This window comes from Pundamilia nyererei, unplaced genomic scaffold (genome assembly GCF_000239375.1).
Source record: "Pundamilia nyererei isolate P.nyererei 1_Seehausen unplaced genomic scaffold, PunNye1.0 scaffold00054, whole genome shotgun sequence".
Taxonomy (NCBI): Eukaryota; Metazoa; Chordata; class Actinopteri; order Cichliformes; family Cichlidae; genus Pundamilia; species Pundamilia nyererei.
Window position 1 is genome coordinate 1547475 of NW_005187455.1, and position 15704 is coordinate 1563178.

General features: G+C 42.1%; 1 protein-coding gene across 3 annotated transcripts in view; it reads left to right on the plus strand.

Annotated features, from left to right (window-relative positions):
- The window catches only part of ehbp1 (EH domain binding protein 1), a 157243-nt gene that overhangs the window by 57404 nt on the left and 84135 nt on the right, over positions 1 to 15704 (plus strand). For all 3 annotated transcript variants that reach the window (XM_013910985.1, XM_013910986.1, XM_013910984.1), the window contains 4 exons: positions 3186 to 3191; positions 3522 to 3664; positions 4674 to 4935; positions 7968 to 8214. In XM_013910985.1, the coding sequence (XP_013766439.1) occupies positions 3186 to 3191; positions 3522 to 3664; positions 4674 to 4935; positions 7968 to 8214 (658 nt within the window). The remainder of the gene's footprint in view (positions 1 to 3185; positions 3192 to 3521; positions 3665 to 4673; positions 4936 to 7967; positions 8215 to 15704) is intronic.

A 15704-nucleotide genomic window follows, 5' to 3' on the forward strand; every position in this document is an offset into this window, starting at 1 on the left:
TTTCCACAAATAAAAGAGTGAGAGTTTGTAAATTCATGAGCTTTATTTGCCGTGTATTGTCTGCTTCAGGGCGTTTTCTGTTGCTTTGACTTTCCCACATCCTTGTTACCCCTCGTTCCCCTCGTCTTGTATTGGTTGCACTGGCAGACTGACGGTGGCTTGGCTCCTTCCTTACATCCATGATTCATTCTACGGTCGCATGTACGGGCCGCGCTGCTTCCTGCTTTGCTTAATCCAACTTTTCAAAGCGCCACCTCTTCATGTTAAGCTTCATTTTTTCTCTCCTTTCTTTTTCATGCTCTTCATCTCATTTATATGTATATGCATTGAGCGCCTACAGCTACGCTTCACTAGCACACATCTCTGAATCAAAAGATGGGCCGAGCTGCCAAAACTCGCTGCTGTCATATTCTTGCCTGAATGGTACCTCCAGAGCAAGCCAGCAAGCAGCCCCAGCAATACTAACACTAGGCTAACCAATGCATACGCTGTAAAACACATGTTCTCTTTTGTCTTTTTATATGCTGTATGTAAATTATGAAACCTCAATAAAACTCTGTGTTTATATAGGGTTGTTAGTCATTGTTCAGTATTACCTCTTTATTTATCAGTCTGGAACCTGAAGCTCTGGAGGCATGTCAGAAATGTTATTTTAAAGTAGATAAAGTTTTTTTTTCCTTTTAGCTTTTGGCTCTGTGCATGCATTTAGCACTGCAGTGCTGATGCAGTGTTTCCCACAGAACACAGTTTCCTCTGCAAATATTTTATAACTGAGCAATAGTGAGTCTCTACTCCTGGGGATAAACGTCTTCCACATCTTGGATGGCAGTGAGTGATGACAGTTGTTGTTCTGCTCTGGAGCCTTCAGGAGTTTGACATGTTGGTACATGAACCAGTTCTCCATATGCTGCCAGCTCTGGTTACAGTGAGAAAGAAAGACTTTCTTACTTAGACCAGCTGCAGTCTAAGACACAGGGTAGAGCATGTTCAACCCCAGGAGAAGAGACTGTAGAAATGGCTGAATGATATCCACCTTCAAGTGTACACTTTACAGAGAGTCTATGGGAACACCACAGTCTGCTTGTTCAGTGATTATATAATGATGCTCTTTCCCGGTCCAAGCTTCTCCAGCGTTGAACGAGGCTCTGTCCTTTTTAATGTGCTGCAGTGCTTCAATTCTTGTTTTTGGATCCGACCCCCTAAAAAACTTTTAACCCTTCAGAACATATTCTGGCGTTGAGATTAAGCTTAGTATCAGGACAAATCTGGACTGTTTTAAACTTTCAGTAATGTCCCAGAGCTTTGTTTGTTTTTGGGAACTGAAGGAGTGTTTGGACCTGGATATTGCTACTGATATGAAACGTAGCAAACAACTAGCTGCCCAGCAAAGCTTGAGCAGCACAAGACAGGACGAGCTAGCTATTTATCATTAACAGGCAGTCATAAATATACTTGATTGAGGTGGCCTGCCCAGGTAAAGTTGGTGTGGGAAACACTGCATTTGGCTGTTAATACTGTAAAGTTGTGAACTTTATAGTGTAGACCTTACCAGCTAAATGGTTGATCGCAGCGCTATTACTAACTAAAGCATGCACATTCACACTAGTGTTCCTCTTTACTAATCTGTTTGTACTTGCAGACTTGTTAGTGATAGAACTGATGATAACATAAACCAAACCAACAGTCTGCACTCAGTTATTGTGCAGTGTAATGTGCGGTGTGGATGTGTGTGGACATTCTGGATGGTGTGTGTTATTTTTGCCTTGTTCACTGCTTTTCTTCCTCCCTTCCTTCCTGTATGGACCTGTCGTTTGCAGAGATAGTAAACCAGTTGAATGCCCTCAGCTGCTTACATGGGGATGATGATGATGATGGTGGTGTTCCCAAGCGAGCACACAAAGCAACAGCTAAGCCTGCTGCTTCCTCCCAAGGTCTTTTTTCACCTTTCTTTCACCCCTTTTCATCCCGCGATTCTTCTTTTATTGTCTTGTGAGCATTGTGTTGCCTCTTCCTACCCCTCAGTGTCACGGTTTATATCTACATATTTATTTATTTTTTATTTTTCCTCCCATAATGTTCTGTCTCCCCCTCTTCCTCTCTCTCTTTGGCTCTACCCTCCCTTATCCCTTGATCCTTCGTGACATTGGTATTGTAGTCGTGTTGTGTGGTACGATTTATCTTCAATCATGTGGTGACGTGCAGTACGTGGTGTTGTGAACACATCAGTTGGTGTTCATCCTTTTGGTTCCTATTGTTTCTCTTATTTGACAATGTGACCTTTCCCACTCTTTTACTGCAATTGGTAGTGAACCAAACCAGGTAAAAAGAAAAGAAAAGAAAGAGACCCTTTTTCCTCTTTCAGGTCAAAGCAATATTTGTGTTTTCAAAATAGAATTAAATATATTTATTTTAAATTGAGAATATTTAGCCTATGATATTCTCACGTGATCTTAAGCTAGATAAAAAAAAATGTTTTTTTTAAAAGTCCGACCAATCTGTCTATAAAAGTAGAATAGTTAATTTAAATTTGGCCGCTTTCCCTTACATGCTCGTCTCCTTTTGCACTTCTAAGTCAGGTTCAGTGGCCCCTGGGTCATACCACCAGTGATGTTTCACACCTTGGCTAAATTTAAATAAAGTGTTTTCTTTTTCTTTTTTGCAAGGGCACAGTTGTAAAACTTTTTCATCTTATTAAAAATCGCATAAATAAGGGCTTTATGCGAAAGCTTTCCCTTTCTCATCTGGGCAAATAACTCCAGTCACTGGTTCAACTGGAAATTACATCCTGTTGGCTAACAGTAATATACAACAAACATAGCTTTGTACTCTCAAGGTTTTCTGAGTTTATTTGGGGTCTTCCAACATTCTTCTCTTTGGATAGGAGTAGTCACAAACCCTCTCACAGATTTAAACACACTCTTGGACATGTGCACTTGTCATGGCCTAAAATTGGCCATGAATGTTGTGAGTTAAGTGCTGTTCCTCTTATCAGCCATCACCACTTCACATAGCCACACTACATATAGACCCAGGACACGTAGCTCACAGCACAGTTTTTCTTTATACTAGTTCAGATTTTCATGTTTCTCAGCAACATTTCTTGGCATCTACCTCAGGCACATTTACACTCTTTTCAAACTGACCCACACCCTGGCAGCATGCGATTGAACTACAGTGAGTATAGTGAAGATAAAGTACACAAGTACCCCCTCCAGCTGGGAACTCCATAGCAACACCATGCTTTCGCCACAGTCTCCCACAGTAACCCTCCATACCACACAAAATTTCCCAGAATGCCACTGTTGTATATGCTCTGAAGAAGGATGAAATGGTTGAGGAACAAAGGAGTTTAGGCAGTGCTCCCCAGCAAGCGGGATTTCTTATCCAAGACTGAATGGTTCACTCCGAAGTGCAGATTTTGGTGCATTTGGCTTTGTGGCTGTTTGTTCATTGCATTTTGTTGTGTAGCTGTTTTGACTCTGTAGTTTAATTTAAAATAACTTTTTATTGAACTCTTTGGCAACAGAGCTGATTAACAAGCTGAACTTCCTGGAAGACGAGGATCAGGATACGGCTCCCGCCATGAACAACAATCCTTTTGATGAGCCCGATGTCGACCTTCATCCCAACCATCTCAACCCATTTGATGATCCTGATGAGGAAGGTATGTGCAGCTCTGCCAGCTTCTGAAGAAAATACACTGAACTTCATTTTAATATATAATAATTGTAAAAACTTGTAAAACGTGCCTGGCTTTGGTTGCGATCTTCTTGGTGTTGCTTTGGGAAAAGTCTTTGGGATGATGAGCAGTGTGGCTTTAAGGTTCTGATGTGCAGATACCATGAATGTGTATAATCCTCTGCAACTGTATCAGGCTTCAATGCTTTCAGTCAGACACCTAAACCAATATTTTTGTCTGACCACCTGAGTGGACAGGTATTTGTTTTTGAGTGTCACGCTCTCGCATACATAAAAGCACACCTTTGCTGCCTATTTGCTTACTTAAGATGTCTTTGATCTTCAGCCTTAAATCCTGGATTTTACTTTCTCAAGTGCATATTTTTACGTATGTACATGTGTCCTTTAATGTCCTTATCATCTTCAACAAAGGTTTACTTATTTTGGGGACGATGCGGTTGCTGTTTTAATTCAATAGTGGCTGTGTGTAGGATTTGGTTGTCTTATGTTGGCAGTGAAGGCAGCATGAAGCATATGTGCAGGCACCACCCAGGAGCCCACACAGGGGACCTGGATCCTTAAAATGTTGAAATAAACTAAATATTATCCACACACACATATGAAAAGTCAAATAGGCAGTTAACCTTCTAGGAGCTGGCATCCACATATGTGGACATCACATTTTGGGTTGTCTAGACCACAATACTAAATTTTACTGTACAAGGGCCTGATATCCTCTTCTCAGAAACTATATCAGGTAAAAAAAATAATTCTTTGTTTTTACATTCATCAGGTCCCAATCTGCCCAAATAGCAAAGAGAAATAAAAATGTATGCATTGAAAGAGTTGCAGTCTTAGGAGGTTAAGGCACATTTATTGTTTCTCTCTGCTGTCTATCTCTTCAACATACTGAGATCACAAGCTACCAAAGCTCATGTCAAGTCTAGGAGTAACATGATTTGTACATGCTGTCAATGCTTTCCGTCCTCTGTCAGAGCCCCCTGCCCAGCCGGTCCTACGTCAGCGGGCTGACGACAGTTCCTTTTATGACCACGACTCCTCAAATCCGTTCAACGAGCCAGATGAGCCAGAGACACAAGCATGTCCGGGGAACCCCTTTGATGAGCCTGACCAGGACAGAGACCCTCAGCCAGATCCAGAACCTCCCAAACCCAGGCAGAGGAAAGGTGTCCGGCCCGTTGACATGAGCAAGTACCTGTATGCGGACACTTCTCACAACGAGGAGGAGCTCGACAAGTAAGATTTTGTTATTCATTGGACAATTGTTTCAATGTCCAATGAATTGTTTCAAACAATGGTCTTTGGTTTTTGTTTTTTTGGGGGGGTTTTGGCATTTGATGACACAGTAACTTTGAATTATGAGGCTTGAACATGCTGTTAAGTAAAGAGCGTGCACCTTATCCTGTGCTATTTTTCTTTTTTTTAAGTGTCATGTTTTATTGTTTTATTGACCAGAGACCAGTGATTGAGCTTATAAACTGACTGGGAAAGTGTCTACTGTGCTGAAAAAGTGACTATAGGGCCATTTTCCCATAGACTTTTTACACCACAGGAAATCGTTGCGCAGTCAGAAGAGTCGCCCCCTGGTGGCAAATAGAAAGCATGTAGATTTAAGGGTTTCAGATCACTAGCCTCAAGTGGCCATTGGAGGAATTGCACTTTTCTTCATAAGTAGCGATACTTAAAGCGCTCTGTTACGTTCTCGATTACTGCTGGCAGCCCGAGTCCTGCAGCTCCCCCTCCTTCTAGAGGAGCACTTGTAGGCACAGCTCCCCCCTTCCAAACAGGGCAAAGTGACGAGGCAGCTCTTTCAACAGGAACAAGGGCCCTGTTGTTTCACTGCATTCTTTAACCTTGTCTCCCTCTTCAGTCTTCCACCCGTCCTCCCCATCCTCTCCCTCCCATCAACTTGTTGCCCCATACTTTCCCTCTTTCTCTTTCACTTCCTCGTAGACTCTGCTCATTTTTATTTCACCTTGGAGCTCCTTTACGCTTGCTCCCCACCCCCACCCTCCCATTCCCTCTTCCTTGTTCCTGTTCCGCATCATTTCGGTTCATCAGTGCTGTCAGCTACTTTGTAAAGAAGAAAATATAAAGATGCTTCTATCTGTTGTTGAATTTAAAGATATGATGAATGTGGCAACGGAGGCGTTTTTTTGGTTATTTGTTTACTTTTTTTGGTATATGCTGCATTTTTAAAATTTTTCATTTTAGTTAAGTTTGGTGGCTGTGTTGTGCAACCCTTACTTATAAATATTTAATCTCAGTGGAACTTCCTGAAATTAAATAAATGAACAAGAAAAAATGTAGTCATTGAACGCAGCATAAAAAGGTAGCTTGTTGTGAATCTCAGTTTTTACTGAAATGTTAGGCTATTTTATACTTAATAGGCTGTGTCACCTTCTCTAAAAGCTCAATATAGACTTTATCTTGTGATAGTAAAGGTTGCCAACCTTTAGGGGTTGAATCTTAGCTTCACACTGATGTGGACATCCTTCTGAAGTGTTCCCATCAGTGAACCGTTTCACCAATAGTGTGTGACCATCTCCACAAGAGCAGCCGTGCCCAAATTGTCAATGTAAACCCCTTTTTGCCACTGAGCGAAGCCGTCACACAGACAGGCGTAGGTTTCACTCCTCTCAGCTGTCCAAAGACAGACAGGAATTGACTGGTGTGTTTCTTTTTCTCTGTCTCTTACATCAGGAGCAGCTCACTGCAGAATAGAAAGTTCAAGAGGGCAGCGCAGTGTTTTGACTGCAGCCCTTTCACATGTCTTTTAGCCAGCGATGGTCTGTTAGAGCTTCTCTATAGACCTGCCTCCTTCTCTTTTCTTCACTTCCCTCCTTTTTTCCCCTTTCTATCACTTTGCAGTAGGACACTGAGTACCTCCAACCTTCTCTTTCACAGACACCCAGTCAATCAGTTTTTCCTCTCACCCCCTCCTCCTCCTCCATCCAATTCTCTTGTTTGTTTAGGACTGCTTGTTGCATGTTGAGTGAATGTCTTAAGGCCGTGCCCCTGCTTTCATTGCCACCAGCATGCCTGTGTATTGATAACACTGTGGTATGTGTATGCATGTGTGTTTTGGTGAGTGCTTGTGCGTGTGTGTAATGTAGTCAGTCGTGCTCTGGCCTGTCTGTCAGTAGTCCACCTTGGGTAGTGAGGATATGAGGTCACACAGTCCTGACCTCAGTGCACCTGCATCTTCTATTAACTTACCACTTTCTGTGTGCTGTTCATTGTGCTGCACCATACCTTTGTTTCCCTATTAATGAATTTATAGTTAGATCCTAGGATGTCTTTAAAAGCTCCTAATGGTTATTATAGGTCATTATAAACAAAATGTTTAATGATTAGGCAAAATATATACATATTTTCTAATGTTTTCTTGTATTCGACAACCTAATTTTACAAGATAAAAAATTAGGTTTTATATCTTATATAGCTTATATGTCTGTCTTTGAGATGGTTTATGTTAACTTTATTGGCATTTTGGAGCCTTTTATGCTTGTGTTGCTGCTGTAAGTCAGGAAATTTAGTTTTATTGTATAGCCCTGAATCACATGTAAAGGTTTAAAGGACTTCATAGGGAGAAGAGCACATTAAAAACATGAGAAAACACGAGAAAAAACAATAAAGTCACTAACACATTAAAATTCAAAAATGGACAAGAAAACAAAAAAGAAAATATTATAAACTTGTATTTAAAAATGAGAATAGGAAGATTTTATAGCTGCTCTAAATGTGGCTGAACAGTTAGTGTGGCCATTATCAGTGCTTTTTTTCCAATTCAATTCAGATTTATTTATATAGTGCCAATTCACAACAACACAACAACGACCCCAAGGCACTTTAATCTTGCAATAATAGAGAAAAAAATCCCAAGATCACAGTATGCCATGTAAGCAACAGTGGGGAGGAAGAAATCCCCTTTTAACAGGAAAAAGTCTCCAGCAGCGCTATCCTCCACCCTCCAGTATCCCCAGTTCTGCTCGTTGAAGAATATTGTGTGTCTGTTGGTTTAGCTTTTTTGATTTATTTTTAAGATCAGGAGGATCTTAAAGTGTGAGTCGGGATATAACTGTAATATTTAAGACTTTATATACAAGTATGAATATTTTAAATCATTTCTGTAGGATCATCAAAAACAGTGTAGCTCTGCTGTTCTGAATAAGCTCCAGCCTAGTGAAATACTGTTTTACAGCTCATTCTTTTTACAAATTCGATGGATAAATTACACCAATCTCTCTTTTCCCTTTTTCCCCCAGATCCAACCCATTCTACGAGCCAAGGACATCGAGCCCTGTGCAGCAGGATGCTGGTGGCCCCTCACCTGATGTGGCCAGCAGCCAGAAGAGGAGAGCTCCCCCACCCCCGGGCACTAGCCCTGGGCTCGGCCCCAGTTTACCACCCCACAAACCCACATCTGGCCCTGATGGGGAGAGAGCCCAGCCCGTCGGGCCCAGCCCAGTGGCAGCAATGATAGGGAGAGAGCTGGCCTCCTCTTCCCCCAAGGTACGCAGTCCTTGCTGGAATGTAAAAAACTTGATTTATCCCCATGTGATGCATGTGAAAAATACAGAAAGAAATGCACTGTGGCTGTGTCTGCAGCGTATCATTACTTTCTATTGTGAGAAATATACGTTTTAGAATAAAGCAATTTAAGATTTTGATTTTAACTTTGATCTCATCAACTACTTGTCGGCCTCGCAGACTCTTAAGTTCATTTAATTACATTTAATTACATTTAATTCAAATCTCTGAGCTTGAACCCCAAAATTCAACAGATCTCAGCTCATGTCTACTTCCTGTCATTCACTCTAGCTCGTCCGTGCAGTATGTTTTATTATAAGTGAGTGAGTTGAAGCATTTTGAGTGTGTTGTGTGTGTATGTGTGTGTTCGCAGTAGTGTGTCCACATCCAGTGGTCCTTACATTAGCTTTTTTTCCGCCTGCACAGTCTCATCTCCTGCACCATTCTTTATGCTCATGAAACTCCCCAGCTCCTCATTTGAATATAGGTATTTGTTTATTGGGGTGTTTTCATATGTTTATTTATTTATTTAAATTAGGTAAATCATGGCTGGGTCTAATTAAATGGCTGATGGTCACACACACTCACGGCAGGAGTCAGACCACTGGTGGGGAATGATTGGCTGGGGGTGTGGGGATGAGTGGGGGTTAAAATTGTGAGTGTGTGTGTGTGTGTAGGGGCTCAATGAGCCTGTGTAGGGCTTAAACACAGGGGGCTTAACTACAGCAGAGCGATCACAAGGGGGTGTTGACCCCCTGTGCCCATGCACACACATACACGCAAACACAGTACAGTTAGTCATACACACACATAGACACACACAGGTCCCTCCTCCCCATGCAGCTGGCTAGCTGACTGTTTTAGTGTAGCTGGGCGGTGATGCTGGCCGTCCATGTAATTATGGCACAGTGCCTTTATCACCCAGCTGCAGTTGCCTGTGACCATGGGTGAGGGGGCCTAAACCACTTTAATTACCCAAAGCCAGTGGCCTGTGGTGGGCCACACTTCGCCAAGAGATGCCCCTGCCTCTGGAGCTTGGTGTGGAGGGGGCAAGGTGGGGTTTAGAGAATGAATTGTGACTGAAGAGGAGGGGTGAAATGAAGAATATGCTGAGGATAGTGAAGGGTTATAAGACGGCAGAAAAGAGAGGGAACATTTCCAGGGAATTGTGGAGAGAGAGCGCAAGAGAGATGGGATGTTCACAGTAAACAAGGATAGGCCTACAGGGTTTGTTGGCATATACAGCTAGTGTGAATAGGGTTTTTTTTTCCCCTCTTATTCACACCCAGCACCATGGTACACACCACAGCCTACACATGGGCTGTGAGATGACCTTTGAATGTATGAAGTCAGGGAGGATTAAGAGGAGACATCCTCACTATGAGAGGCCACGACAAAACCAACACATCATAACGCTAGGAACGTGCACAGAGTGTAAATGTATGCATGTATCTGTTCTTATAGTTTCCAGTGTGCCCAAGGCTCAGTTTTGTGAATATGTACTCGGGCAGTTATAACCTTCCCTCAAAACACAGCTAACCTCCGCCTCTCCCATATAAGGCGTCTACTCTTCATTCATATTTATTTTACCAATGTGGGCAAATTGTATGTAGGGCTGAGATAAACACACACACAGAATTCAGTTTAATCTCACAATGTGAATAGAAATTGATATCCAGAAAGCCACCATATTCAGTTCTACATTTACAAACCTGCCCTGAAGGGTTAGAATGAGTTTTTCTTTTTTCTTCTTTTTAAATGAAATCTTGTCTTTGGTAACCGAAAGAGATTAGCTTGTCTTGTTTCACCATTACATTTAACACATTTATTCGCTGCAGCAGAGGAACAAGCTTTAAATGGCTGGTCGCTCAACAAATAGAAAACGAGTTTAAGGGTCAGCGCCTCGAGTAATGCTTCGGTGAAGATATTTCATAAACCTGTAAAAACCAAGCAAGAGTTCTAACAAGAAAATACAAGGCAACTACAGTCATGGAGAAAGATGTTTGCATTCACTCCAACAGATTTAGGATTAAACGTTTTCTTGGATGCAATCTCATCCTCCTTGTCATTGCATTAAAACCAGCCACTTCAGTGCCAGCCTGTGGAAAATCAGGACATCTACATGACATATGGTGTGCGCCCACTTATTCTATACACAGGTATTACACATATTGATTGGATTTACGTTAAGAATAATATGAGCTCGGTGCTCTGGATTTTTGCCAGTGAAACACATGGGCTGGCACTAACTCAAGTTCTTATGTAGATTCAAATGTAAATGCAGCGTCTACAGAGGTTTCAGAAGCTTTTGTTTTGTTGCTCACGATGACTGGTGGACAGTAGGTCCCAACAAAACCCTGCTATATACTGAAGAGGATATGCAGATAGCACCTTTCTGAACAATATATTAGGACTTTGAGTATGTATTTTTAAACATAATTGAAAAAGGAGGCCTTTGCCTCAATGATCAATTAAAGGTGCCTTACTTCGGGTGATGTTTGTGTTTGAGGAAATGTGAAGGTAGGTCATACCTTGGCAGCGGTGGCTCAGGAGATACAGTGGGACATCTGTCAATGAGAAGGTCAATGGTTTGACACCAGGCTCCTCTAGTCTGCATACTGAAGTATTGCTGGGCAAGATACTGAAACCTTAATGCTCCTATCAAAGTGTTAATGTGTGAATTTTAGCTTAAAAGGTGCTTCTAGGAATCGGTGAATAAGGCTTGTAGAAAGAAAGTACTTGAAATGTAGCTACACTTCTCAGTGTTTGTTTCTCTGCACCGTTGTTATTGATGCCAGATTCAGACTACATTATAATAGCTTGATTGTGGCCAAAACAATGGGCGTCTTAAATGACCGCAGATCATTTTATCGTGTATACTGTGTCGTAACTGAAACTTCATCCAGAATGTCTTATGATGTCCAGACAGAAAGACCAACATGTCATGTATACACAGTTGTAAAGTTGTACATATGACTGCACATGAGTCCGGTTTTTACCATGTTGAAAGTTTATATGCACTTGTCATTAGGTCCGAATGCTTAGATGGCTGTTGCGAGTTTGACAGAGAAGTGACCGGGCTTGTTCTTTGACACATGAAGCCGACGCATTAAGATATCGTGAAAATAATGGAAAGGAGAGCATGTCTGAAAGGGGCTTTAGATGCTTCACAGCTCCCATACCAATATGTGATTCCATTGTCCCGTCTAGAGATCCTGAAGTGCGTCAAGTTTAAAGTGTAGCATCTGTGAAGGAGCTGGAAGGATGAAAACATCTGTGGGATTAATTTAAATGAACAGAGGGAGTTCCTGTTGGGCGGGCTGTGAGCTCTGTCTGGTCTGATTCAGTCCATCTCTTTTCCCTCGCTGTAACTCAGTGATCCTCTGCTCCTCCTTTTGTTTCATCTCCATCTCTATTCTGTAGTCAGAGCGCTCTACACTTAGATGCTCTGATCTTTGGATTTTCATCAAGTTTCCGCTTCGTGACTTATTTGCCTTATTTTCATATAAAGAAAAGTTGGAGGTTGGATTATGCGCGTGGGCAGAAGTTTGAAAGAAAAAGTTCTGTGTTATCTTAATATTTGCCAAAGAATCTTGGAAACAGTAAGGAATTTTCAACTTTGTGGTTTATCTGTCAATACATTACATCCTGGAACTGGTGTGCGTTTGCTTTTCAAAAGCTTTTTTTAGGCTGTTCCTTAACTGTATACTGTGTGAATATCACCTATTTCTTTGTATGTCGAGTAATATTTCAAGCATAATCTTACATGAAATCTTTACCACTTTTCCCTTTATTAATTTTTGTTACAAGCACACTCACATTAGACACTAGAGGAATGTTTTCTTTCTCCCCTTCATTTGAAGGGCTTCAGTGATTACCCACGTTAGTCGAAGGGATCAAATTAAATAGAGTTTTGCAGGTTGTGAGAGCTCCTGTGCTGGGGGGAAGGAAGAGGCCAGAGCTCTCCTTCCTCTCCCACATGTTTTCACAGCCCCTCCTCCTGTTCAGACTACCTCCAAATTGAAATTAGAATAAATTAACATTATTTAATTGAGTTCGCAGAAGGCTGCGATATTTCTTAATTAGCTTTCACCGAGGTTCGCGGCAGGAGAGGACCACATCCGTGCTGTGGAGTGTTTCTGAGGTTACTGTGACGACTGAGGGATGTTTTTGGAGGACAGAGGGGAGCCCAAGAGACAAGGACAGTCATCTCTTGTCTTCTGATCTTTGCCCGTTGCAAGGTCTCTCGTCTTGTTATCATTACATCCAGTCCAAAGTTAATTCATCTTCTCTGATAAGTTTTGCAGACCTTTACACAAAGAAACTCAGATGGAGGACATAAAGAAAGTGGACTGGGTACGATGTTTTAAGCAGCTACTGTAGATTTAAAAGCCTCCTTCGTTATAGTTGGAGCTTAAATGCTAAACTAAATGCCTTGTTGACTGTTGTTCATTTAAAGCACACTTCCATCTAGGTTCATTTTTCTGACATGTAAAGCTCTGCAAGATGGTGTCAGTAAACTCTTGTGGTAAGAGTTGTCCACACTCCACCTGAAGTGGCTCTATGCCCCACAGTTTGAGAACCACTGGGTTAAAAGTAAAAGATCAGGAGAGTGTTTTGTGTTTCTTAAATTTCAGAACTTGGCATCGCTATGAGCAAGGAAATGGGCATTGCGGTCCGTCTCTGAGACCAAAGCATTGAAGCCTCAGTGGCTCCCTTTGGCCACGCTGGCCTTTCCATAAGCTGTGTAATATTAGGAGAATAATCCTCGAGAGGAGTAAGGCTAAATAATTACCTTTCAGTGTCTACCTTTTCTCAGCGTGGACCCCTCCCCAAACTTTTTTTTTGCCGTCTCTGAGTGGTCTGTCATTGGATCTTGTGGGAGAAAGGAGACCCAGTTTCTTCTCTCAGTCGGTGTAGGTCCAATCATCGGGCTTCCTGTTGTTGCTTCAAGATGCAGGGCATCGCTGTCATCAAGTTAGTGGAAAGGTAGAAGACGATACCAACCTCTGTACGGTCTGCAGTCTCAGAAGTTTAAGGAAATATTTAATACGTATACTTTTGGCTGTTTGTTTAAATCATCACTAAATATGTTTGCATCAATTAAATGAGATCCAGTGGTGGTGAACAGTTCGAGCCATGTTTGAGGCACAGTTTTAATCCTGAAGTCTCACAGGGCACCAGGCATTTACACGTTTAATCATTTCAAGTAGACAAACAAACATATTAATATTACACACCCTTCCCATTTCAGTTTTACTCACTGGTAGCCATGAAGTGACAAGTGTGTGTGTTTGTTGTGTGTATTAACGTGCTGTCTTGTGTGTGTTGTGAGGGATATATTTTGATCCAGTTACTGTAATGCGGCTATCATTTTTCCACCTCTTCCTCTGTTGGGTGCATGTCGAGTTCACAAGTTAAGCACTGCGAAGAGCTCACTCTCTTCAATACCCGCGCCGACTGGTGTAAAAGGGCCTTCCGCAAAGCGCCGCTTGTAATCTGCCTTTGGTAAGTCCTCCTTAGTTTTATCTGCCAAGGATTACCTCACAAGCTGCAAGCAGGAGAGAACGAGGGAGACGCAGAGCAAGAGAGAGAGAAATGAAAAGCAAGTCAAACAGAAAACGATGAAGATGGAACAAAATGAAAACAAATCGCTGTGTAATCTCTGAAAGAAGGAGACCTGCTTTTGAGTTGAAGGGAAGTTTCCCTCGCCACTCATTTAGAGAAGGAATTGACTAATCCCTCCATGATTGATGTCTGCTATGAGAGGCTCTATGGCAGACTAATAGGGCTTATGAGGATGACCAGAAAGTCCTTTGTGTGTGCGTGTGTGTGTGTGTGTGTGTGCATGTGTGTGCGTATGTGTGCACGTGTAGGAACCAAACCTTTTTGTCTTGTGTGTCCTTCTATCCAGTGGCCGTAGAGGCCAGGGGTTTGAATGACATAGCAGTCGAAGAAGGGGTAACTTTATCTTAATCTGGTCTTAATCTGCCCTGGTGCTCCAGGTGTGTGTGGGCCTAAACCTTGAAGGATCCTGGGTTTTGGGGTGAGGTTTAAGGGGGCTCCATCTGAGGAGATAGAAGTCCATGCACTTGAAAACTCCTTGGACCTCCAGAGGGTCTGAGACCCCCCGCACATTCCTGAAAACCGCACTCACTTAGTGAAGCTGAACCTTCTTCCCGTCATCTTTAAGTGGCCCTTCCTACATTTTAATTGAATTAAACCAACCGTTCTCCTTAATTTAAAAAAGACCTTGGAAGTATCTTATGAATTAGTCAGTGATTTCTCTTTCAAATTGTGCGGGTGTGTTCAAGTGTGTGTACATGCACACACGTGCACTCTTGTGTCTGTGTTTGAGGAAAAGAGAGTGAGTGTAGAAATGATAAGGCTTTAATTGCCTCTTCCTAAAGCCCTCCAGCCCCCCTCTTTCGGCCTATTATAGTATGCAGGTGTGTGCTTTTATGCGCTATAGGAAATACTAAGTGGCATTTCCAGTGCTCAACTCTCACATCACCTGGTGGCATCCTTCTCAGTTTGTATTTGAGCTCTCATAGACCTCCTTTGACCTAAGCAGGAGTTGATGCATAAATCCAGTCCTGCAGGTACAGTTTGGACCCTTTGAAATGTTCGTTCGGTCTTTTTGTGTAAAGACCCCCCATGTTATGAGAGTTAGTAGAAAGTTGCAGTTAGTTATGGCTGAAATGTTCCTCATATACAGAGATTTGAACTCCTTTATGGTCTCAATCATCATCTGTGATCAGCCCAGCCATGAACCTCACTCTAACCCTATCCTAGCAAAATAGGATTTGTTTGTTTATTTAATGGCTTTCCCAATTCTTGATAAACTATTTGCTTGACACTATAAATTATGACTGTAACAGTTATAGTCCGTATTTCATGTTTAAAAAAAAACAAAGTCAGAGAGGGCAAAAGGAATGACTGCTTACTCTTCAAATTAGTCGTTGCAGAAATGTCTGTCCATTAATTGGTCGATTGTGGGATTGATTACTGACATTCAGAAGAATAAAGCTGCTCAGAATCTCCATGTCTACTGAACAGTGTCATGTTAAGCTGCGATCTAATAATTAGCATTTCAACATATAAACTATTAAATGCTAAAAATGAGAAATTGCTGAAGGTGGAGCCATCAGGGGCCTATAGAGATTAAAGTCAGGTGTTCAAGCACCACCCAGATGTATTATTGCCTTTTAGTCACTTAAATGTTCCATTCCTTCTCCAAACTTTTTCTCTTTCCGGACGCTCCTGTCAGTCCTCCTCCACCACACCCACACTCCTTTTCTCTCTGTGTTGATGCATGTGTATTCTGATCAGGAGTCAAAGGGGTGACTTTGTAATTATGTTCATTTTAATTGGCTCTGCTATCACCCCTCTCATCACTCTGGAGCCCACGCTGCGCTGGACAATGGCAGTCTGTAGTGTCGGGGTTAAGCAACCGCTGTGTTAACACCCCC